At 45.0% G+C, this 25651-nt stretch overlaps 1 protein-coding gene across 2 annotated transcripts in view; it reads left to right on the top strand.

Annotated features, from left to right (window-relative positions):
• MYO16 (myosin XVI) overlaps positions 1-25651 on the top strand; it is a 594113-nt gene that overhangs the window by 522587 nt on the left and 45875 nt on the right. For both annotated transcript variants that reach the window (XM_077854971.1, XM_077854970.1), the window contains exon 32: positions 5958-7037. In XM_077854971.1, coding sequence (XP_077711097.1) covers positions 5958-7037 — 1080 coding nt within the window. The remainder of the gene's footprint in view (positions 1-5957; positions 7038-25651) is intronic.

Below are 25651 nucleotides of genomic sequence, written 5' to 3'. Positions count from 1 at the left end.
CTTATGACACGTGACTCCATTCAACATATAGTAATGAAGTGTATTCCATGAGGCTGGCTCCCCTCAGAGGGCCCTGGAGACCAGTGGGGGAGATAAATGGGCAAACAAATTATGAGATAAGCAGAGTACCAGCAAAGAGAACAGATGGTGTGGAACACAGAGCAAGGGGGATGACCCTTTTTGGAAACTGGGGATAGGTCAGGAAGGACATTTCAGTGACATTATGCATGTTGGGTGAAGTCCTATGGGTAAAGATGGGATAACAGCAAGCGTTATGGACTCTTCTCACCAAAAAAAAAAAAAAAAAAAAAAAGTTTTAAGGACACAAAATATCGCTGCCCAGCAGTGGAAGCTCTTTTTTTTTTTTTTTCCAATTTGTAGCTGGTTGTAAGTCGATTCTACATTCACTCATGTATGCAGCTAGCCCACTGGCCAGCTACTCAACATTTATTTCGGCATCCTTTATGTCCATGCCCCCATGCTAAGCATTAAGTTTGCTCTGAAACTAAGCAAAACCACACTGTAAGGATTGGAATACAGTGGATACATATACACACACAGATACAAATATTTTCTTGATAAACAAGCTTCTCCTTCATTTTTTCTCATAAACATGTAGGTACCTGGTTTTCAGTGATAATTAGGCCAAATAACTGTGTCTTGCTCAAAATGGTGACTTAAAAGCCACCTGGCATGCCTTAGCAAACCTTCACAGGGCAAGTATTCTGTACAAGAACATTTTTATTTCCTAACACAACCTCAAAATGACTTAAGTCCCTAGATCATTGCTTGGTAGCTCAGAGAAGAGTCAAGTTTGAGAATGTGAGGTTTAACACTTAAGCTACTGTTATAACACAGGCCTTGCCCATGAAATGTCTACATGACTCCATCTGGATGGAGTCACAGATGTTTTACCCATAAATCTTAGAACTCAAAAAATTGTTAAGAAAATTCTTTTTTTAGAGAAAATTCTTAATAAAAGTTCATTTTTTCATAGCCTTTACATCCATATTTGCAAATGAACTATTGGTATTTGTGTGAACACACACACACAGAAACAGCCATAAAACCAAATGAGACTTTAATACTCTGTGGTTTTCTAGTTGTATTTTATGAAGACTGGAGCTTTCTAGTTCTCACCCTCAAAGATTCAAATTCAGTAGTTATGGGGTAGGGCAGGAAACTGTACCGTCTGCAGCCTCAGTAAAGCACTCTCGATGATCTGATATTGCCACACTCCACACCGCACTCACTCCACAGAAGCCACCCCATCACTCATGATTAATTTCTGGTTGTGTAATAATAACAAGACACTGATGATGGCAGCGGGCACTAACTCCATGTTTATCAGGTGCCAGGCATTATTCTAAGTATCTTTAATCTTCAGAACCACCCACTGGAGTGGCACCATCGTCATGACCCTTCTGTGGATGAGGACACTGAGTCAGGGAGCAGTGGCATAATCTGTCTTATGTCACACATCCAAACTTCCGACCCAGGCAGTAGGATGTTAGAGGCCAGTCTCTTGTCTGCCTCCAAAGAAGCCATGCTACTTCTATATATAATAGTTTAACACAAAATTTTTTTTATCTGCATCAAAAGCAAACTTTGAGGGAATATATCCATTATCTCTTGTTGCTTAACAGCCCATCCAAAACTTAGTCATGTAACTACAACAGTCATTTTATTATCAGTGATCAGGTTCTGGGTATCGGCTGCACTTCTCTGGGTGGTTCTCAGTCAAGGTCCTTCATGAAGCTGCAAGTGGTGGCTGGAATCATCTAAAGGCTGGGCACTTGCACTTCTGCTGCCTTGGCCATGTAGGGAATGGAACTACATGGGCGTCTCTATCTCGAGATGTTTTCTCCTCGTGGTTTGTGCAGTGGGACAGCTTCAGGGGAGCTGGACTTCCTACATAGAGAATCAGTGTGGCAAAGGCACATGCTCCAGGAAAGAGGATGCTGGGCAGCCTTGGAAGTCACGCAGCCTCATATTCATGACCTCCCATCTGTCAGGCAGTCCCAAGGGCACATCCAGGGTTAAGGAGAAACACTCTACCTCTTAATAGGACTAGAAACACTATTGTGGCCAATTTTTGGAGAATACAATTCCAATCCACCCACTAGAAAAAAACAATTCCCACCCTTCCCACATATGAAATACAGTCACTCCTCTTCCAAACTGCCCACAGCCTTCTCTTCTCACCCCACCAGGCCCAGACCAAAAGTCCCCATCTCTCATGGTCTTGGTCAGACCCAGGCTTCCTGGACAGCTCTTCCAAGATGCCCCACTCTGTCTGAGGACAGGCTCTCTACTCCTTGCAGTGAGCGTACCCAGGAGGGATGGGTGTGGATGCTCTTGACCGGAGAGCAGGAGTTTAGGAGGCACACAGAGTTCTGAACGACACCTGGGCATGGTGTGTGGCCTGGTGCCTGGAAATGATTTTCCATGACTCTTAGGGCCATGCCCTGCAATCTTGGCTCTCCTTTGAATTATAATTCCTAATCCACCAGAGCACCTTGTTTGGGGCAGATAGTTCTCTTGGCCTCCTTTCTGCTCATGAAATCTTGAGGTGCCAGATCCCTCTCCATTTCGTAATGACTCTGCCCCTTTCTGTGCATGCTGATACAATTCCTTTATAAGCTTTGTGGGTTTCTTGTGAGTCAATCTGTAATCCACTCCAGTGGTGAAAAGCCACAGACACTAGCTTTTTTGAGACAACCTCTTCTCTACTCCAGGGTCTCTACAGGAGCTCTGTGGAGCAATACTCTTGATATTCCTAGAAGTCCTGTGGTTTTGCTGCTTTGGAAGTGTGCACGAGACACTACTTCAGATCTTTTTGAGGTCTTAATAAAGGCTTTCAAAGTCATGATCTTGGCTTCATCTTTAGATATGTTTTCCTGGAAATGACCCAGATTTTATCTCTGCCTGGAAGTCACATCTTCACTTCAAAATTATTTGCCATCTGGACAGCCTGGCAGTGAGGAGCCATGTTATTTTCAAACCCAGAAAGTCCTGGCTCTTTATAGTTACTAGCTCTTTCTTTAGCTTATGTCTTTACTCTCACATTTTACTAGAGGCAGCTAGAATGATCCAGAAGGCAGCTTTCACACTCTGCCTGTAGCCCTCCTTCGCTAGATCCTCCAGCTCCTTGAACATGGGATTCTATTTTCCACATCACTGCAGGTGACAGTACTCCTAACCCTTCTGTGGCGGCAGAAAAAGGTCCGTGTTTCCTCCAGCTTCCAGCATCTTCCTCACTTTCCTTGAAGCCTCCCCAATAGCATTTCTTGAGTATCACCATACCTTCACTAACATTGTCTTCAAGGCTCCTCCAATTTTCCAAAACCACTGCCATCTTTTTCAGGTTATTTCATAGTAGCACTCCACAGGTACCAATATCTGCATTAGTCCTCTTTTTCTGTGTAACAAACCTTTCCAAAATTTAGTGGCTTAAAAGAACAGGGATGATAATCCCCTCTCTCTCTCACAGTTCCAGCAGCTGGCCAGGGTCAGCTAAACCATTCTACTGGCTCTGCCACAGCTGTGGTCAGACTGTGGCTGGTGCTGGAATCATTGAAGACTCAGTTGACTATATATTTCTGGCATCTGGTCTGGGGAAGCCCAGACAGCTGAGAGCTGGAGCAGATGGAGTCCCCTGGCATCTTTTACTTCTGTGGCCTTTCTACATGTTCTCCACAGCAGGGCTGCTTCAGGATAGAGAGACTTCATGCGTAGAGATCAGGGCCCCCAAGACGTGTCCCAGAAGAGCAAGAGCCAGACAGAAGCTTTACTGCGTATGGTCCAGCCTGAGAAGGCAGGTGGCTTCCCCTTTGTCCTAGTTTATTCATCAGGGGCAGCCACATAGGCCCTGCCAGTTTTAAGGTTCTGGGAGAGCATGTGGGATTGAAAATATTGTTGAAGCCAGTTTTGGAAAATACAATCTGCCACAAATCCTTTAAGTTATTCAAATCTTCAGAACAATTCTGTAATACTAATGTTAAAAATTTGTTTGGTTCATTAAGTTTCGAGAAGCTTATGAGCTGCTTGTGTTTTTAGCACATTGAAAGCCTTTGGAATAATGCTTATGAACTGCAGAATTGTGCATTTTTTTTTTGGTATTTTCTGCTTTTAAAAGTTGGCTGCTTTGGGGAACCCTGTATAATACTGGCTTACAAAGATGTCCAGTGGGTTAGAAAATTAGCTTTGTTCTTTTCTTTTCTCTTTTGGATATCTCCCATTTGATTCCTGTTCACAGTGTGCCAGAGTAGGAGCAGAGCACTTTACATACTGTATCTCCTCCTCCTTTTATTCCTCTGAGATGATTACTGATATCACTATACTGGAGCTTAGGGAGATTTCCCCAAGACCTCTTGTAAGTTATAGGTTGGACTCTGCCACCCCCACCAAACACACAAACGCAGCTCTATGACCCCTTATTGTGGCCTGTTGTTCCTGGTCCTCACAGCAGGTGTTCCATTCCAACCTGTGAGAGAATTGACTTGTCTGTTTTATTTACTTGTTTTTATCATCTGACACCTCCCATGAGGGCAGAAGAAGGTAGGGAACATTCTGTCTGTGTTCACGAATGCGTCTCAGTTAAATGCTGCTTGAATGCACAACTAAGTGAATAACTGCATGAGTGAATGGCCACTTTGAGATTTGAATCCAGATCTATCTGACTCCAAAGACTTACTTTTAGCCATGACACCTCACTGATGCCCCACAACTGGAGACAGAGACAGCTCCCATACATGCATAGTGACTGGCTGTCTCAAAACGACTCAGGACCTCAGCAAAATTAGCTGCACTTCTATTACAAATTCCTACAGATTAATAAAATACTAAATTAATAAAATAGTTCAGGATTCTTTGAGAAGTTTTGCTACTTCAGCGGAGCTTTATGCAGTTTTCTGAAATGAACAGCTCAGTTTCTGGAGAAATTATAGTTAATAAGAACACGATTACAATTTATAGTAAGAATATTTTAGGAAAAGGAGTCTTTTGGAATTTGTTTTTTTTTTTTGGAATTTTTTGACCTAACCTTTAGAGTCAGATTTAACTAATTCTCCCTTTTTCATTATTTTTTAAATATCTCCCCTGTTTCCACTTAATACGTTTCCACCTTAGAAGATTTTTTTTTTTTTTTTGATGAGCACTGGGTGTTATTCTGTATGTTGGCAAATTGAACACCAATAAGAAATAAATTTATTATTTAAAAAAAAAAGATTTTTTTAAAGTAATCTCTATGCCCAAGGTGGGGCCCAAATTCTCCACCCTGAGATCCAGAGTCACATGCCCTGTGCATCGCGCCAGCAGGGCACCCCTCCACCTCTGAAATTCTTAGTGAAAAATGTGGCACTCTTGATTTACCTATGTTTCTGTGTGATGTGTTTCTGATAAGGAGTCGCATATATTGTAAAACTCACCCCGGGCTCGTTTTTCATGAAGTTCTTTTCTAAGACAATAATCTCTCCCTGCACATTGGAGTTTTTGTTTTGTACAGTCTACCGTTTACAATGAGCTGAGGCATTTCCTACCAGAGGTATCCATAGGCCACTAACTGGCGACCGTGCGTGTGGGCCCTAGGCTTTGTCTTCTGGTCCCTGAAATCGGGAGGATCCGCTCAGCCAACACTTACTCGCGGCTGGGTCAGGCCCGCAGCCTGCAGGTGTAGTAGGTTCCAGCAGCAGATCTGGCGGGCCCTTCCTTCCCAGGCCTTCGCCAGGCACTTCCCTTGGCAGGTGCTGGCAATCCTGGGCCCCCTTGCTGCTCCTCCACGGTAGCTTGGGCCTCCAACTCCAGGAGCTCGGTCGGTTTTCTCGTAGGCGGGCGGTCTGGGGCCTCGAAAGTGGAGGGAGGCAGGCGGGTGCTGGCGGTGGGGCCCGGGGGGGGGGTGTGGGGGGGGCTGGGGGGTCGGGCTAAGACCTGCTATGCCTCTCCTGTTCCCTCCGCAGTTCTCACCAGGCCCCGACCGCACAGCGACGACTACAGCACCATGAAGAAGATCCCTCCCCGCAAGCCCAAGCGCAGCCCCCACACGAAGCTCAGCGGCTCCTCCGAGGAGATCGCGGGCGCCCGGCGCAGAGGCGGCCCGCAGCGCGCAGCCGGGGTGGGGGTCCCCGCGCCCCCCGCGCCCCCCGCGCCCCGCGCGCCCCGCGCGCCCCCCGCGCGCGCCCTGCAGGAGCCCGAGCCCCAGCCCCAGCCCCAGCCCCAGCCCCAGCCCCAGCCCCAGCCCGAGCCCGAGCCCGTCTACATCGAGATGCTGGGCCGGGCCGGCAGCCCCGAGCAGGCGGAGGCGGTGTACGAGGAGATGAAGTACTCGGCGCCCCCCGAGGCGGCCGCGTCGCCCCCTCCGCTGGGTGGCTGCCGGACCCCGGGCGCCTGGGCGGACGCGTGCGACATCCCGGCCCCCTTCCCCAACCTGCTCCCTCACCGGCCCCCGCTCCTGGTGTTCCCCCCGACGCCCGTCACCTGCTCCCCGGCGTCCGACGAGTCGCCCCTGACGCCCCTGGAGGTGAAGAAGCTGCCGGTGCTGGAGACCAACCTCAAGTACCCCGTGCCCGCCGAAGGCCCCAGCCCGCCGTCGCCGCAGCACCCCAGAAACCACAACGGCGACGGGGACCCGCCCGCGGCCCCCGGCTCGCCCCCCACGCCGCCCCCCGCGCCCCCCGCGCCCCCCGCGCCCCTCGCCGCGCGGCCGCCCGCGCCCTTCGCCGCCCCCCCGGAGCCCGCGGGGGGCGCGGCCGGCAGAGCAACGGGGGTGGCCGGCCCCGACGTGCCCAAGGCGCCGCAGCCGGGCTCCGCGCCCGCGGGAGGCCCGGGCGGCCCCCTCCCCAAGGCCCCCTACTCCCCCGGGAGGGTGGCCAGGGCCGAGCCCTGGAAGGCCAGCGCCGGGCCCCCCTCCCCGGTGCCCTACAGCCCCCCGAACTGCAGGGCGCTCGGCAGCCCCCTGGACGAGCTCACCAGCCTGTTCAGCTCGGGAAGGAGCGTGCTCCGCAAGTCGGCGGCGGGGAGGAGGATCCGGGACCCCGAAGGTAGGGGACGGCGGACCCCCCACCCCCACCCCCGCACCCTGCGCTGGATGCACATCACCGCCTCGGGGTGCATGCGTGCGCGGGCCTACACCTGTCTACTCCCCCCCCCCCCCCATACTGTTGGACCCGCGGGGGCCCCTCAGGCAGGTGATAGCCTAAGGCGTCCCATGCAGTCGCTGTGGACAAGTAGGGAAGCGTTGCCATTTCCGTCCTGCAGGGAAAGGCTCGAGATAGAAGTACACGTGGTACTAAAACCGGGCTCAGTCAAGGTTTATGACTTGTGAGTATTAGGGCGAGATTAGATTGGAGCCGTTGCCCTCTTCAATAATGCTTCCTTCCAGCACCGAAGTGGTGTTTCGGTCGCATTGTGCTGCCGATTCCCATGTGTTCCAGGGTCCACTCATTCATGCCCGAGAGAGAGTCCTTCTGTTGGGCTGTCTGTCCATCTCACTTCCACGCCCGGTGTCTGGGGTGAAGACCTGTCCATCACTACCTTCACTTAATACTGCTCACCTTTTTATTGCTTTGAATGAATGTTTTTCTTCTGTTCATGTACCACCCAAAAAGCATTTTAACTTGGTTCTGTGAATTCTTGTATCTTCTCATTGAGCAGCTCAGCCTCAGGTGTGGTTTACACTGGCATTCCACTCACATGAGTGAACATGACACCCAGCTGCTGTGGCCAGAGGCTGTTGCCTGTGTAAAAAAAAAAAAAAAAAAAAAGTCTGTATTTTGTGTCCCTATAGAGGCAGGATGCAACTAGCAAAAAGATCCTCATAAAGAATTCTTGTTAGCCACACACTACTACATCCAGATAAGGTGTTGTTCGGCAAAGCTTCTTTTAATCATCACAATAATGTAAATTATCTTCCAAAAAAGCATTCTAAGGTTTTTATACAAACCCAAATATTCCCTGGTCTGTGTTTTGAGGAAGAATCACATTAACATAAAGCATCCTCTCTTTAAGGAAGTTGGAACAGGTCCCCATCGTCATGATGCCATTAGTATCCACCCCTCCAGGTAAATGGCAACGATTAACAGCCTCGCTTTACAGAGATGGGGAACTTCAAGGGGAATAGGTTAAATGCCTTCCTAAGGTCAAGTGGTAGGTTGGAAATAAAAGGTTGGCTGATGATGTAACTTTTTCTGTGCATGTTAACCTGCTGTCTCCCCTGCAAAGAAAATATAGAAACACGTTCACCTTCGTCATTTGATTAGGAACATTACTCTTCTAATAGTTAGGAAAATTATAAAAACTCTAGGAAATCCAGACAGCAATCTGAATAAGTGAAAAGTAGATCAAGGCAAGAACGCTTCACAAATGAATGAATAACCTACTCCCTATTTATTCAGACAAATACGCTGTCTGTTTTGCTGACAATTTCTTAAGTACAGGTCCATTAATAAATGAGATTGTCCTTACAAGTAGAAGAATGAATTTCACAAGTCATATATTATATTTGAAGGAGCAAAATGGAATCTACGAGAAAAGCGTTAAATGAACAAATTAATATTTGCTTTTATAAATAAGAGTAAATTAAAACCTCATAAAGCTCATTTTACTGTGGCTAGGAATCAGGTGAATTCTTCTTGACTCTGTTCAAGGAAAGTGAAGTGAATGGATTTCTAGACACACCTTGTCATCTGGAAATCTCTGAGCTGAGGACTCGGTGTAGTGGGAAGTATCACGGGGCCTCCAGATATAGTGTAGTGCATGAATTTGCTAATTATATTTCCCTGAGGTGGTATTAACCAGTATTTGAGAATATGCCTCAAAACCTCAAGATGACACTGTGAGTTCAAATCTAAAATGATAAAATATTTGGTATTTTTTACCATGGGCTTTTAACAAAACAGTCCTCGTTTGAAAAAAAAAAAATTGGCTTGAGCCACTTATGACGTTCTCATAAATACATGAATTGGCAACTTCTGCCCCAGCAGAGTCATTGTAATAAATGAAAATTTAACAATATGAGACCAGGTCAACCCACACACCAGACTGCAGGAGTTCCAACTCTACCTTTGAGAAGTAGGTAATTCTTGATAGTCTGTGGTGTGGGAATTAAGTTTGCACGTTTGCATGGTACGTTCTCATGGAATCTTGCAGGTTATTCTTTTAAAATAAAGGGGCTATAGATAAGATGTGAAATAAAAAAAAAATAATTTCACACTGGAGCTAATCATGGGAGTTGCTATGTGATGATTAAGGTTTACCTAGTTTGATCCTGCAGTCAGTAATCCATTTTATTCTGAATGAATTGAATGACTCCTATTAATGATTTACTATAGTCTTGGGACTTCTTCACTCTAAGGATTTATATCTTCTACTTTACCCTCTTTATATTTAAAGATATTCTTATTGTCACCTGAAATGGCTTTCTCACCAAATAATCCAGTGGGTGGCTAATTCACCCTCAAGGCACCTAAATTAATTACAGCTCATTTCTCGCATTTGTGGTCTGGGGAAATTGTACGGCAAATTTTGCAGAAGCGTTCAAGATATTCCCATCGCTTCTCTGGAAAGTGACCTTGAGGAGGAGATTACACTGCTTACTATTACCCTGCCATGGGCATTAAAATATGAAGTTAACATCTGAAGGACAATGAGTTGTGTGTAGTGATGTAGTAGTGAAGTCCTTTGGTATGTAATTCTGCTCCATCACTACTCTGCAGACTTCAATATAGGATTTCACAAATATTATCTTCCCTCAAACAGTTCATTTTCTTTTGACTTGTGGGCATGCGATCTGAGGCATACGGAGTCACTCAGATTCAAAGAGTCCAGGATGCATGTCATACAGATGGAAGGTTGCGGGTGGCGATGTGCCTGCAGCCCGAGAGGAATCGTGTTGGTGGCCAGTGGCCATAGTGCTTATTGGGCAGTTACTGTTTTAATGACCTTTTTAATTCTCTCAAGACAAAAAGTTACCTGTTACTACTAACCCCATTTCACAGATGGGAAAAATAAGGCACAGAAAGAACCCACCCCCCTTCTCTTAGCACCCTCCAGCTGTGAGAGACAGCCCGTGACTTGAGTGCAGTGATTCTGCCACCAGAGGCAGTTTTTCTGACCTGAGTGATGGTGCCTAGGACAGCAGGAAACAGAAGATAAGGGTTTAAAGTTTGCATTTGTTTACATGATGTGCAACAGGTCAGAGTGCAACAGTTGGGGTGGAGGAAACTGTTTCATAAATTTGAAAATGCCAAACATGTGCTTGACAGCTTGGAAGTATATATATATATATATAGTTTAGGGCTACCCTTTGTGCGCCCCCAGCCCTTTCCATTAAGAATGACTAAATGTTTAATTATCTATGCCTTTCTAGATGCAATGATTCATTAATTCGCAGAATGTTTTTCTTCTGATACTATAATATGACTCATATTATTATGCCAATTATTTCTAGTTGCTTAGCTTCAAAAATTATAAGACCTAATTCGAATGCAAGGAGAGAATCATTGGCTTGTGTAGGCCACTAGGGTGCTCCATTGCTCCAAATGGCATCCCAGAGTCCGGTTGAGTTTGTCTAGAACATGCAATAAAATGAGCATGTTATTTCTCCACTCATTGAAAAGACCAGGATGAAAGGACTTAGAAATGCAGCACACCTCAGAAATCTGAATAGAGAAGGCAGGAGGAGAGCCAGGCTGGATTAAGAGTAAGTCTGATTTGCAGAGTATTTTCACAAAAATTGTCTTATTACTTTTGATGTTATGCATCCATAGTTTGTAAGATATAAATAGGTAGTTAAAAATGATGTAAAGAACAACAAAAAATGTACAGCATTTCTTTACATATAGTAGGTGTTTTTAAAGTTGACCTTATGGAAGATTTCAAACATACACAAAAGTAGAGGGAATAGATTAATGAACTCTCTCCATGGCCAATCCTGCTTCATCACCAGTCTTGCTCAGTCACCTCCTTCCCCACTGGATTATTTTGAAGTACATTCCAATATCAAATCAACCTGTTAATAAGTATTTATAGAAACATTTTTATACGAGTCCTTTAGAAAAAAATAAAAGATTTATTCCTAAATCACTTTAATTAGTGTAGACCAGTGAATCCATTTCAGCCTTCACTGACATGAGCCTGATGCTTCTAAGAGAACCTGCTTCTGGAAACCAGGGCATCATTTTTCATGATGGAAACAAAACGATTCTCAGGGGGTTAGCTTTCCAGTGAAGGAACACTGGCCTGGGAGATCTTCCACATGGGCTTCCAGGGCAGCCCCTGAGGTGGGCAGCTAGTTCAGGCGGCCCCTTCTACTACCATGAAAGATAAAATACAATTTAGAAAGCTGGATCTCTAAATATTCCACCCAAACAGAACCAAGAGTAAAAGACCAGCATTCCAAAAGGCATACGTTTGCTTCTGAAATCAATATTTTATGAGGTTTAGATGCTTCTATGCCAAATTAAGCAGTTACTTATTCATTGTTTAGCAACAAGAAGAATGCTCTAAAATCACTGAAATGTCATGAAATTACTGGCAGAAGTCTGACTTGCTCAAGGGCTATGCCTGTAAACTGCCATTCTCTTCCTGTGCTTGAAGCACAAGTTTGGACACCATCTTCATTCAATCCCTGACGCATTCTAATGAGATCACAGCATAAGAAACAGCCCTGCCTCGTGCAAATCTCAGCCTCCCAGAATGGGATGCCATGCTCTGCATCCCATAGGCTTCAAGCCTCTACGCTGGCTCTCCTAGCACTTTGTCCTGTGCAGGGCTGCTCGTCTTCCTCCCTCCAAGCACGGTTTCTCTCCGTGGTAATTTATTTGGAGAGGGGTGGGGGGTGGCCTGAGGCATTTTGAAAATCATGAAGGGTGTGGATGGACAAGCACATAGTTTACTGATGTGTTACTGTCTGCGTTTCTGTCTCACATAAGAGTCTGCCTCCCATGAAAGCAAGGCATTCCTCTGCATTCTGGAGTGATTTTGAGTCAACACTAAATGTTCCTGATTTTCCAAATGAGTAAGTCCTTTGGAAAGATGAGCTTGACATCCCAGAGAAGCAAGTTCTCCATTTCTCACTAAGTGGCTAGGAGGTGAGGGTGAGCTGCAGAGGACTTCCCCATGCCAGTGAGCCCAACCTTTGACAGGAGGAGACAATACCTCTTGGTGAGAATAGGATTTTTTTCACCACGTTCTTGGCCACACTGCAGTAACAGGGAGCCTCTCTGCTTGGGACATGTTTACCATGTTTCTAATTTCCCAAATCATACTTGGCTCATCTCCCTTTACAAATAAGCTTTCAGAGGCGCCTGAGTGGCTCAGTCAGTTGGGAATCTGCCTTCAGCTCAGGTCATGATCCTGGGGTCCTGGGATCAAGCTCCATGTCGGTCTTTCATCGAAGAGCCTGCTTCTCCCTCTCCCACTGCCCCTCTTCCTGCTTATGCAGTCTCTCTCTCTCTCTCTCTCTCTCTCAAATAAATAAATAATCTTTAAAAAATAAGCTTTCAATTTTAATAAATTCATCAGTAGCCAGACTTTCCTCTGTTAGAGCACAAAGCTCTTTGTCTTCTATAGGAATTGGACACTTTTTAAAAATGTCTTAATATTTGTTGTGAATGTTTGTGACATTCTTCTCCCAATTTAAAGCGCCTTACCTTTATAAATGCCCAAGAATTTGCATGGGGCAGTTGTGCAACTGCCCATAATGGACTTGCATTAACTTGTAGAGCTCATTCCCTAACCCATTTACTTAGTGTGAGCACAGGGCTTGCTACTGGGAATCAAGAAATGTAGAAATCCCAGGTTGCTCCTGCCCTCTCATAGACTGTAGGAAGCAGATGGGTCCATCAGATTCCAATGAGTGAAATTCTAGTGGAGGAGAGAGGCTTTAGCCTGAGGGTCATAAACCATTGATGGACCCGTGATTGAGCTCCAAGTGGCCCATGCTCCGGGTATTATGCTTGTTTCCTGTTTGGTGGGGGAGACATCATGGACTTCACTAGCTGTCGCAAAGTGTCAGTGGCCAGGGAGAAGCAAAGGTCCACTGCGGTGGCTGTGCCCATCACACCACTTGGTGAGTACCTGCCAGGGAGAGTTGGGAGAGCCTCATGCCAGGGCTGTCCGGTGAGCAGGGAGAGTGGTAGCCAATGAGGCGAGGATGGCATTCTCCAAGTGTGGAAGCAGGACAGTAGGCTTGGCTGCCAGAGGAATCAGGGCGCATGGAGACATGTGAGCTCAGGGTACCTGGTCCCGTTAGAGCACAGCTGTAAAGACTGTAGAACAGGCAGAGAGGGAACAGAGGGTACTACCTGTCTTGCTTGGAATCAGGGCAGGATGAACTTTCTACCTGGAAGTTCCATGACTCGGCTCTGAATGCTCACCATTGTTTCTCTTCATCACGTGGGAATGCAGCAGGAACTCTTAGGATCTTCCCTACAAAGAGTGAAAAGAGCCGGAGGAGGGACATGAACCAGAGGGATAATAGCAGTTCTAGGTATGCACATGTGATCTCCTGTAATGGTAAATACTCAGAAATGCTATGGAACGTTTGTTAATGCTATTCTGCTAATAATATTAATAGCCGATGTTTGTGAATGGTTCTTTCCTGTTGGCCAAGAACACAGATGTCTCCTTGGCCCTGCATGAGGTGAGTGAAGCAGGTGTTAGCATCCCTATTTGCTAACAAGCAATCTGAGAATTGAGGGGTTAAGTGATTCTCCCATAATCACAGGAATTAACCAGTCCCAGAGTCAGGAATCAAACACGGCTCCTTTCTCCAAAACTTAGGAGAAATTTCTATTTCTATTATACTAGGCCATTCTCAAAAACATTTAAAAATCTCCAAAAACATTTAAAAATCTTAAGTGATATAGAGTCCCTATCTGAGAGAATAATCCCTTTCTGAAGTTAAATGTAAACTCATGACAAGGAAAAGATAAGGGAAGAGGGCATACTTTTTCTTCATTAACTTTCAATGGCCCCCAAAATTGGGATAGGAGAAAGACATTGGAAAAAGCCTCCATCTTCACCACTGGGTGACGTTCTAGACAAAACAAAATAAAAACAAAAACAAACCATAGCAGTTCATTAGTTTCTGAATTATGTCAATCTGGAAGCAGAGATGCAGGTAATGGTGAAGTTAGAAACATGTCTGGACAATAAAAAAAAAAAAAAACGAGTGTCGGGCGTCCAGTCAATCAGTATTTGTTGGGAAAATATTAAGTGCACGGGTCTGATGACCATGGATGTCTACTAGACCTTGCAGCTCCCTTATCCTTTGAAACCTAGGCAAAAACCAAGCAGAGGGTGGTGACAATTGATGACGTAGATCAACCTGATCAAACATATTGACTGTATATCTATAGCCACTAGCATGCCAGTCTTACTAGAGATATATATCTTGCATAAATAGCTCATCATTTCCGAAATGAGCCAAATGTAGCCCAGAAGCCATCATGACTGGGATGTTCTGTGATGCACTGTCAACCGGAGAAGAATCTATTGTACCTGGAATTCCGAAGGAAAAAAAAAAAAGAGTCTGTCTTTTCAGAAGTGGATTATCTTTCATAACCCGTAAATATTTTTCATGCTATCAACCCGATAAAGCAAGCAGCTATTGTGTATTGTGGGTCTCTATACGGGATTGTGAATTAAACTCCCACGGGGGGCTCCAAAGAGAAGCCCGGTGCTTTATCTTGTGAGGCACTCAGCAGCTCTTCTTAAGCAAGTTAATAAAGACCTTCCTGACAATCTGCATCTCATTATTGCCACATAATACAACATCCTGGGGTTTTCTTCCTTTTGTGAAGAAATGCTTAAAAGCGACATGGTGCGTGGAATGTTTTCCTAAAGACGGGCTGGATTGGTGCCATGTTCTCTTTCTCCTTAAGAGTATTGGCAGAGGAAAACCTATTTCTTAATTACCTACCAGTGTTCAGGTCCTTTATGCTGACTTGAATCATTTTTATGATTAATCCTCAGATTAGCCTAGAAAATCTCACATTACCTGTGAGTTAGCTCTATCCAGTATCACTTTTTATCCAGAGCTCCATTCCGTGAGTCCACAGCAGTCACGTAGCATCCACTGTGTGCAATGCTTCACATACTTTTTTTCTACTCTGGCTTTTACTTCCATCTTTTTCTAGTTTCTCCTTGAAATCTGCAATGTTCATATCCACGTACTGTATGTTTGCAATGACTGGCCTGTTGCAATCATACTTGCTACTTGTAGTAAGACAGTAAACAACAACCTCGTTCCTTTTGCTCCTCACTTGGGTGACCAGGTCCTAAAATGTGCAGGGTCCAGACAATGGCAGGCATGAGCTAGATCTGACATTACACAGGTTTACATTGGAACACTCACTGTACCGCGATGCCCGAGAATTTGTGCATTACCTAAATTGCTGGAAAACCTACAGAAGAGCTTTTCCACACCCAAAGCTCTGGCCCATAATCAAATCTAATTTTTCAAAGGAAAATTTCCTTTTAAAGAATGAAAGAACTGATATATGCACACTGAGTTGTACATATATCAGTTTATCAGTACGTGGGGATATTTCCCAGGCAGACGTGCATGTTTGGGATTTGGGTTTAATTATTCTTTGATGTGGAAAGATGGACAATTCATGAAAAAGTAAGTTTGAGAAAGAAGACTCGGCCAAAGCAGTGGGGAAAGCTGTGATCCCTACAGAGGCATTTCCGTGTTACTGAAAAGTGAACCAATCTCCCAGCTATTAAATTATCTTCTGACATCACCTCCGTTTGCTGGAACTACATTTGCTTAACCTGTTCTCAGCTCATGGGGCCAGGCTGGTTTTCACAGCAGGGTGGAGGGGATTTATCAAAGTACAAACAACTAATTTAAAGTGGGAGCCCCCAGGTACTTCTAACAGCTCATATGTCCTTTCCTTGGTATATGGCCAGTGCCCAGATCCTATAGAGTGAAGAGTATTTATTTATGTATTTTCATGAGAATTGTGTTGACTCTATTTCACTTCCCAGTATTTAACTACCTTTATATGTAGCTAGTAATAGAGTCCTTCTCGGAGTCTTAATAGATAAATTGCTTTAAAAATAACTCCTGAAAAACACAATCTACATTGCTCCAGTTCGAGGACGTTAGCTTTCATTCCACTCTTACCATGTTGTTCTAATGCCTCCTGGCCACCCCTGATCTCCACACAGACCTTAGCACAACTAGAGGTTTCACTTATGTGTCATACAAGACAGGCAAACTCTAATTGTGTACATTAATTTCACTGGTGGAGTTGCTGTGTGTAGGATGTCTCCTTCGTCCACTTATGGAGTCTTGAAATCGTGTCTAATTTACAGAGGCTGAGGAGCAACAGAGGACAGAGCCACTGAACTCATGTATGGTGACGAGGGATCATAAAAACGTCTTTCTAATCTGATGATTATTAGAAAACCCAGCAATATGGTTCAGCTGCTAATCAGAGAGCATACTTATTGCTGTGAGGATTGAATCCATCCTAGGAACACTTTGTGATGATTTTAGGAGGAATGTTCCATTTTTTTTTCAGATAATAAAATCATTCTATGACATGGTCCCAAAACATGCAGTTCTTCTCAGGACTTAAGAATAATTAGGGGGGGGGGGCAGCCCCCGTGGCGCAGCGGTTTAGCGCCGCCTGCAGCCTGGGGTGTGATCCTGGAGACCCAGGATTGAGTCCCACATCAGGCTTCCTGCATGGAGCCTGCTTCTCCCTCTGCCTGTGTCTCTGCCTCTCTCTCTCTCTGTGTGTGTCTCTATGAATAAATAAGCAAAATCTTAAAAAAAAAAAAAAAGAATAATCAGAAGGTTAACTCCAGGCAAGATAGTTCAGCTAGTAACTGTATTTTCTATTGCTGTTTGCCTGAAGTTTTCAAAGAGGTTTGGAAAAGTCATCAAGTAAGAAGGACACACTTCACTCATTTTTTGTTTATTCGAAAAACCCACCAAGGATCTATTTTGTACCAGGCATTGTACTGGATTTTCAAAATAAAATGTGGGGTCTGTTCAGAAGCAGCTCATAGCAGGGAAACATAAAAAATCCAATGTATCCATGCGGTAAGAGATGATTTGCGTGAAGACACTCTTTGGGCATCACAAAACACTACTTACCCTCAAAGCTTGTGAAATGCTGCTTTTTCAAAAATTCAATTGGTTCTATTCTCCTTCATCTTTAAATGCTTGTCATGACCCACTAAACTGATTTCTCAGACTGTAAATATGTCTTTTACAACACTGATCTAGAAGGTAGGATTTTTATGGAGGCACAGGACAGATTTGAGACCAAACACAAGGACAGAAGGTGCCAGGACAGGAGGCCCCCGACCCTCATGCTACAGACCAGTTTGTGCTTTGTGCTCTATCCTGCACTGATTATAGGCTTTTTATTTTAAGATTTTATTTATTCACAAGAGACACAGAGAGTGGCAGAGAGAGAAGCAGGCTCTCTCCATGGGGAGCTCAATTCAGATTCGACCCCAGGACCCCAGGACCACAACCTGGGCCAAAGGCAGATGCTCAACCACTGAGCCACCAAGGCGTCCCAGATTATAGGATTTTGTACAAGGACAAGGTGACATAATCAAGTTGTACTTTGGAGTAACTATATTAGGGTATGTGGAAAGGATAGGTGTCTCTCTTTGATTTTTCTATATTAATTTAAATGTAAACATATACACTTTAATAATGATTAATGAGAGATGCTTAGTGGTGGGACATATGGGAAAGAGAATCCCACCTTCTAATTGGCCATTTGGTAGTTTCTTCCTTCCAACCAGGAAGGGGAACCCCACCTTCCTTCCTGGATGAAATGAGAGTCCATTGGAGACACAGGTTCAGCCTTGCCCTACAGGGTCCCAATTGCTCCTCCCTTCTGAGTATCTGACATCAACACTATGATATGTCACTGCAGCGGCTGAAGGGAAATTTGCTCACATGCACATGTGATTTGGAGACAAGGAATTAGTAACGCCAACCAGCCTATCTTTGGTAAAAGATGCTATTGCAGAAGCTACCAAAAACACAGTGCCCGTGGCTCATCAAGAATTTCAACAAAAATTTAAATCTATCTAGATATTTTTTATTTTATGTTTTAAAGATTTTATTTATTTATTTTTGAAAGGAGAGAGAGAGTTTGAGTTGGGGGAGGAGCAGAGGGAGAGGGAGAAGCAGACTCCACCCTGAGCAGGGAGCCCGACGAGGGGCTCAATCCCAGAACCCCGGGATCGTGACCTGAGCCAAACCAAGAGTTAGATGCTCAACCAACTGAACCACCCAGGCATCCCATACAGATATTTTTAGTTCATAACTGAAGGCCTCAGAGCTACTGGCTTATTGTCAGCCAATGTGGGCAGATGGGGTTGCTCCCTAAGAGATGAGCAGGGTACCATTCTATTGTTGTTAAAATATTGAAGCAGTTGGATATGACTGCCGTCCAAGGGCCTGCAGGGCTCCCAAGTGCACCCCCACACCCTGGGTGTCCTGGCCCCAGGCTTGTCCAGTTCCTTCTTGGTTAGATGTTGACACGACAGGCTTAAGGTATGTATATGGTTTGTGCCTATTCTGTGGGCCCCGGCCTGTGCCCTTTTGGTTATTAAATATCTGAAGTGGGTAAATTTTGTGATTACTCCTGAACAAGGATTTTGAAAAGACTCAGCATACACCACTGCTATTTTTTTTTTTACGTTTGCTGATTTTACTGATTCTTCCTCACCTGCCACACCATACCAGTGAAATTAGTGTTCGCAGCTAGAGTTTTCCTATCCTGTGTGACACGTGTGTGAATCAGCCAACTCTAGTTGTGCTAAGGTGTATGTATACAGAGAGGATCAGGGGTGGCCATCAGGCACTAGAACATCGTGGTTAAGGCTGAATGCAAGCTAATATCCCTGAAATGGAGCAACATAGAGTATATTTTTTTAAGGACCAAAGTAGTTCTTCTTAAAGCAAATTGTCTATTAAAACAAAATCCAAGAGGTACTCAATTACTAGCTATATATAAAAGTGAACAAATACCAATAAACAAAATAGACTCAACATAGTTCTCGTGAGAAATAAATAAATAAATGCTCTTTTGGGCTCTCTAAGATCTGAGGGAGAGGGCACTGGTCATTTACAGAAGAAAGGACGCACAAGCTGGTGGAGGTGCATGGGGACTCCTCTGTGTTGCTTTTTAATGATGCTGAGCATCATTAGCTCACCATCTGTGACGCCATGCAGGTGTCACAGATACTGCATGTTTCCAATAAAAGAGCAGAAGATTATCCTCCTCACCTTTGCTTTCTGGAGAAAGCGAGGAGGACCCATTCACCTAACTAAAGCTGCCCAGGCTGACAGAGCTGCTTTGCAGGCACTGCGTTCCACGACTCCTGGATTTACATTACCACCTGGCACTTAGGAAATGTAAAAATAACAGCAATATAAATAACCACATGACCTATGAAATTATACGTGAGGAATGGGTCTCCGGGCCAGGCCAGCGTGGTGTTTAGATGTTGCATGTTCAGCTAATTATAGGAGAGGCGAGCTACCCTACCCAAGTACACGGAGAGGGAAGGAATTGGCGTGATTTGTTTCCCATTATGGCAGGGACAGAATAGATGGGCACAAAGGGATCCAGTTAGTTAAATTTAAAAGAAAATTGGCACAACATAATTTTCTGTGCATTTTTGGGTTCTAAAAACCTTATTTATACTGACAGTCATTTTTTAGCTTTACTATCAATACATTCTTCCCCTGCTCAGCACATATGTTGTTGAAGATATCACTCTATTTCCTGATTCAGTTGGCGTTTCTAGCACAAACCCTCTCCTTGCACTTGGCAGGGGAGTGGGTGGCAGGAGTGAGGAGTAGGGGACACAGAAGCATTTCCATTCTACCCCACTTAACCCAGAAGATAGCGTTTGTGGCACTTTCTGCCACAGGAGAATGCCTAAAACACAAGTCCAAGAGGAATTTTGATCTACTTGAGGGTGGCGATTTCTTAAGGATTGTTAAAAAGTAGGAAGGAGTGCTGGGGGGACTGGTGCTAGCCTTTTAAGGTTGGTAACCCTGGGCAATTACTTTTTCTCACCCCATCCATCCTTTGTGATTGCTATGGTGCTCTATTTTTTCTGTTTCTTAAGTAATCATTTCTATAGAAATACAACCGAATTGTGGGACGTGGGACGTGGCTGTGTCATAAGGATAATCATATAGAAGTCCCAGGGTACTGTCTCCAGGTCCCCCTTCCTGTTAGATTCTAAAGGCCACTCTTGATACCTTTCTGCAACTATTAGCAGATGGAAGATAAAGTCAGATTCACATGGCTTAGGGTCGGTCAGTTGGATGTGCACTGTACAAAACATACGCAGACTCAGCCTGCACCCCTCTTTGTCAGCAGCCACACTTCACATAGTAAGACCCACCCTGTCACACCTCCTGCCTTGTGACACAAACCCATGTGGGAAGTCTGTCTGCTTATTTGAGGTTGGGATCAGACATGGTCTGCGTGTGGCCTTATAGTTGACATTTGTCTTTCTCTGAGGCAATATGCCATATGTTTGGGCTATGCACTCATGTATTTTTTTAAAAGTTTAATTCCCTTCCTAGAGACCCTTGTTATAGCAGAATGCAGGGGAGTTTGGGATGCTGAATCCTAATTTGTATTTCTTCCTTACATGCAATAATATCAGATTTTTAGAAAAATCAGAGATGTAAAAGACAGTGTTCCTTGTAACACACACTGGATGCCGATTCGGGATCTAAGCGATCCCATCCAAATTTCATTACGCACCATCTATGTGTATCTGTAAGCACAGTCTAGCTGTAACTCCTAAATTTTAGGAACAAGAACTTGAGAAGTAGCAGGACTATGCCAGCCACGTCTCTCAGTGTTTGTACCTTTCCTTAATGCCAAAGAGGAAAAAACAAGCACATTCCCTCCACGCGGTAGCCTTTCCGAAGAGAAATTTTCCTATAGAGTTGCAGAAGGAATTAGAGCCAGCATGAGTAATGAGTTTAAAATGTATTTTCACATTTTTTCTGCCTTGCATAGCACTCTCAGTATTTAATCAGTCAAAGAGCAATAGTTTGTTTTTCTCCTGCGTTACTGAAACCTGGATCCTGTCTCCTGTGTTTCCAAAATACACTCTAAAATTATCTCAAGTTAAGGTAACCAAGAAAGAAGTGATGTGTTTAAGTGTTATTAAAGAAACATTCCGTTGCTCATTCCTTACTCATTCTCTGCGACCTTTCTGCAGCATGCCTCGAGGTCGGCCTCCCTCTGCCCTGCGCTCCCCTCCGCCCCGCCTCCCAGCCCACACCTGCCTGTCGGTGTCTGTTCCTGTCCACTATCCCTGTGCCTCGCCTGCCTTCTGTGGCCGGGCTCCCGGGAACACTGCTTCCTTGCCGAGAGATCCTCCCTACTAAGAGACGCTTGAGTCTCCCCTACACACATTCTTTTCAGTCCTAATGAATGCTCTGGTTCATTCAAATAATTGCCACTCCATTTAACCCTTGGGCATAGGGCTGTCACTTGAAGAGCAGCACGCACAGCCCCAGACTTGTCCTATGTCCTGGCACCTCGCTGGCGCTGACTTGGTCCAGTCCCCCAGCTCCAAGGGACCTGTAACTTGGACCCCCCGACCCCTAGTTCTCCCCTCTGCCCGAGTCTAAATGCTCCCTGCTCTTGTCTCTGATCTCTCCTCCAGCCTCATCTAGCTGGACCCCTTTTTTGTTAGACTAATCCCATTTTAAAAATGCAGTCTTTATGTTATGCCCTTACCTGAGCACTTCCTGGACCCACTCTGGTGATGTTGCATAAGCTGCAAACCTGCCCGCTTCCAAGGCAGAGTGTTAAGAACCAGATCCCCTCTCCCGTCTTCTCCCCTCCTATCCTATCACCTCCTCTCCTCCTTTCTCCAAGCAAAAAGGCTTTCCAGACCATCCTTTTTTGCAAACATTGGAGCTTATACCATGAGGAGCAGGTGTGGGGTGTCTTTAAGAAAAAGAATAAAAATGACAAAAATTTAGGGAGTGAATGGAGCATTTATTGAAAATGAAGAAATAAAGCAAAGCACACATTTATCAAAGCTGTCTTATGCAAGTGTTAATAGTGCATGCACTGATTGGCTCTTGGACCTTGGATGTGAGCTTTGCAAGTGAGGGTGGGGTCTGCAGCCATCACTCCTAGTCAACCCACCTCTGCCCATCTCTAGGCACCAAGATTCCAGAGCCAATACCTGCCAAACTGATTGCAATTTTCTGACATTAGAGATCGCAAAGCAAGGTAAAGTAAGATTTTTTTTTAAACTGAGCAATATGCATGAACTTGGCATATTGGTGAGACAAGGATGGAATATTTATCAGTGATAATTGGTAGCACAACAGCAAAAACCTAAATACACACTGTGGGTCAGGAAGATATTTCAAATATCCCAAAGTCCTTTCTTCCCCTCACATTAATACGGCAGGTGGAAAGCAAACAGCTCTGGCCCTTTGAATACATAGAAAATTTTCACCTCGCACAATGTGAAATCTTCCTTAGGTTGTAACTTTAAATAAATAGAGATTAGAACTCGAAGGTGTGTTAACAGTGGAAGTCCTTTCATGTTTCCAGGAATCTTGTGTGAACAAGGAGAAATGGTGATTGAGATTTGTCCATAATCATTTACATGGAGTCTTCAGTAAATTTGTCAACTATTTTAATTGCGAAACATGTACTTTCCTTCTAGAAAATTTTCTACAGCAATTTTGTTGTGACAATTGGCTTATTATTTATTCTGTTGTTTCTTTCTTTCAACAAATGTTTTATTGAGCACCTACTCTGTGCAGGCACTGTTCCAGGCTCCCATGGGGCACTTGTGTTCATGCTGCCAGCACTCTGGAAGGGGTCAAGCAGAAAACAAATGCTTGGGACGTATATGTCCTCGGTGAGAAGGATGACATAGGAAATTAGAGCAAGGAGTAGGGACAGAAAATGACCTGCACCAGAGAGAGGAGTTATCCTCTGGAAGGTGGTCTGGAAAGCCTGTCTGCTCAGGACAGATTTGAGCAGAGCCTGAGCAACATGCAGGGCTCCCAGCTCTCTCTGGGGAGTGATTCTTCTACTAGAAGAATATCAGGCACACCTGGCAAGGGGGTAGCTGGAAATGAGGTCCAGGGTGCGCAGAGTATCAGGTGGTGGACGGTCTCTGCCACGGGAAGCCTTTGGGTCTCAATCTCAATGAAATAAGAAACCAGAGGAGAGACTTGAGTGAGCTAATGGCATGAACTGACCTAGGTTTTAAGGCAAAGTTTCTCAGCCTCAGCCCTACGGGCATCCTGGGTAGAAATTCCTCATCCTGGGGGCTGGCTGTGCATTGCTGGTGCTTCATAGCACCTCTGACCTCCACCCACGAGATACCAGTAGCAGCCCCCTCCTCCTGGGTGAGGACTAGGAACATTTCCAGACATGGCCAAATGTCCCCTGGTGGGCAATATCACCTTTTATTGAAAACCAGTTTTCAAAGGATCACGCCCCTCTCCCCAGTGTGATATTTTAGTTATATAAAAAGCGAACACAGCAAAGCTGAATTTTTCCCGTATTCACATTTAGAGATTTGCTAGAACTCTCCCATGAGATTGAGATTCAACTTAACTGTGTCCACATTGTATCTAGTGTCAAGGCCAAGGCTTTCTCTTTGAGTCAGATCCCAGGGTGATTCATTTCTCCCGGACCTGTACAAACAGCACCAGGCAGGGGTCACAGAGAAATCCTGTTTACAGGCTGGGAAAAACAGCACAGGTATTCAGATCACCTCGTGTTGTGGAGCACCCAACCAAAGGATGCCACTGAGCTACACAAACCACTGATCAGACGAGATGCTGAGATACCAAAGTGACTCAGACATACCTTCTTTATACGGGATTTTACAGCACACACTCCTGTGCTTGTTTGCTTAGATTTACTGAGAGTCTCAAATATTTTCTTTTGCTGTGACTGTGACCGATTTTTCTTCACCCTCAAAATCCCAATGGCCCCTGCTTGGAGGCATGAACAGGCTTTGCCACTTTGTGTGCTCTGGATCATTCCTTTTAGGACTCTCCATAAAGTGTGCATTTTGTATATGTGCTATTATAGCTAGACTTCCTCAGACTCGGTGTCCTCTTGCTTTTTCACTGCTGTTAATTCCTTTACTGTGTGAGTCTGAGTCAGGGTCACGCACACACACACACACACACACACACACAAGGAATGTGGCAAATGCTCCTATGCTAAACTGACCCTTTATGGCAAGATCAAACTGGAGGGTTTCTGCATTTGCCCCTTTGAATCCAGGCATTAACATGTTGGGGCACAGATGCTTTTGCATGTTTGGATTTAGTTTGGAGCAAGGGTGTTTATGAGCAGAGGCTGACACAGAATTTAGTAAGCCGAGAACCATCCCCACAATTAATATTGATGAATAAGGATAACCCAAAAGTGGAGACTTCTATATTGATGTTGCAACTCCAGGTCAGTGGCCAGAGTACAACGCTCAATCTATGGTTCCCAGTTCATTACCGCTGAGGCATGGCGATCCAGGAGAGCCACAGAAAAGCAGCTGCCTTATCCTTTAGATCAGCAAATGAAATGAAGGAAGACTTTAAACAGAGGGCCAAGCGTAGGAATGAGTGTGAGTGGGTGGTGGAGGCTGCGTGCCTCAGTCTGAACCCAGCTGCAACCAACGGCTGGTTATGAAATGTTTGCATGTAGCTTAACCTCCTCAAGCCTCAGTGACCTCATCTCGAAAATGGGTGTGAAAGTGACAGCTCTTCAGAAGTAGGAAAAGCAGAACAAACTTTGATGCTGCATCTAGCGGAGGGTTGGTGCATCATAGACGCTCAGGAGATACTATAATTATCATCAGAACAAGGTGAACTATTGTCATCAGATTGGCCATCAATTCTTACGTTTTACTTGAAGAAGGACTTCTTTTCTTATGCCAACCCACAGCCATCCTGAGTAGACCTATGCTTTTAAGATAAAAGTATAAAGAGACCACATTAAATGCATTTTGATCTCAAAAAAATATATATGTAAAGACATTTTTAGTAGATAATGTAAGAATCACAGCCTAACTTGTATGACAGGTTTAAAAACAGTCCTTGGCTACGGTATACCCTGCTGATTGGAAATATTTTTAAGGCTTTAATAGCAACATTGGAGGTTTTGACTGTAAATATGTGAATGAATTGTTTATGGGCTGGCCATTGGTTAGGAGGGAAGCTAGCATCTTGTTTGTACTGGGAGCCTGCACAGTGTCTCAGAGGGTAGAGTTTTGTACCACTAGAGGTGAGGGGACTGTCCCCATTGACCCAGTGAGGGACTCCCTGGCTCATAGCCTTCAGTACGCCCCCTTTGCTCTGAGAACAGAACCTCTGTTCATTCCTGCCATGGCCTCCCATGGCCCTGGGCCATGTGCCTGGGCCCCCGCCCCACCTGCCCTCTGCTTCTGCATGCTTAACTCATTAGGATCCTACTTCCAAGTTCCCTCAAAAAGATGAGCTTTCCTGCTTCTTCAAGGCTTCACACATGTGGGTGATTATCTTTCTAGGCAGCCAGTCTTCTCCCTCCTTCTCTGAGCCTCAAGGCAGCCCTTAGAGGGATGCTTCCCTAGCCACACTGCCAGGCGGGGCGACCACTCACCC

The sequence above is a fragment of the Canis aureus genome, chromosome 17 (assembly GCF_053574225.1).
Source record: "Canis aureus isolate CA01 chromosome 17, VMU_Caureus_v.1.0, whole genome shotgun sequence".
NCBI lineage: Eukaryota > Metazoa > Chordata > Mammalia > Carnivora > Canidae > Canis > Canis aureus.
Note: the sequence above shows the minus strand (reverse complement) of the source record. Positions and strands in the feature narration are given on the sequence as shown.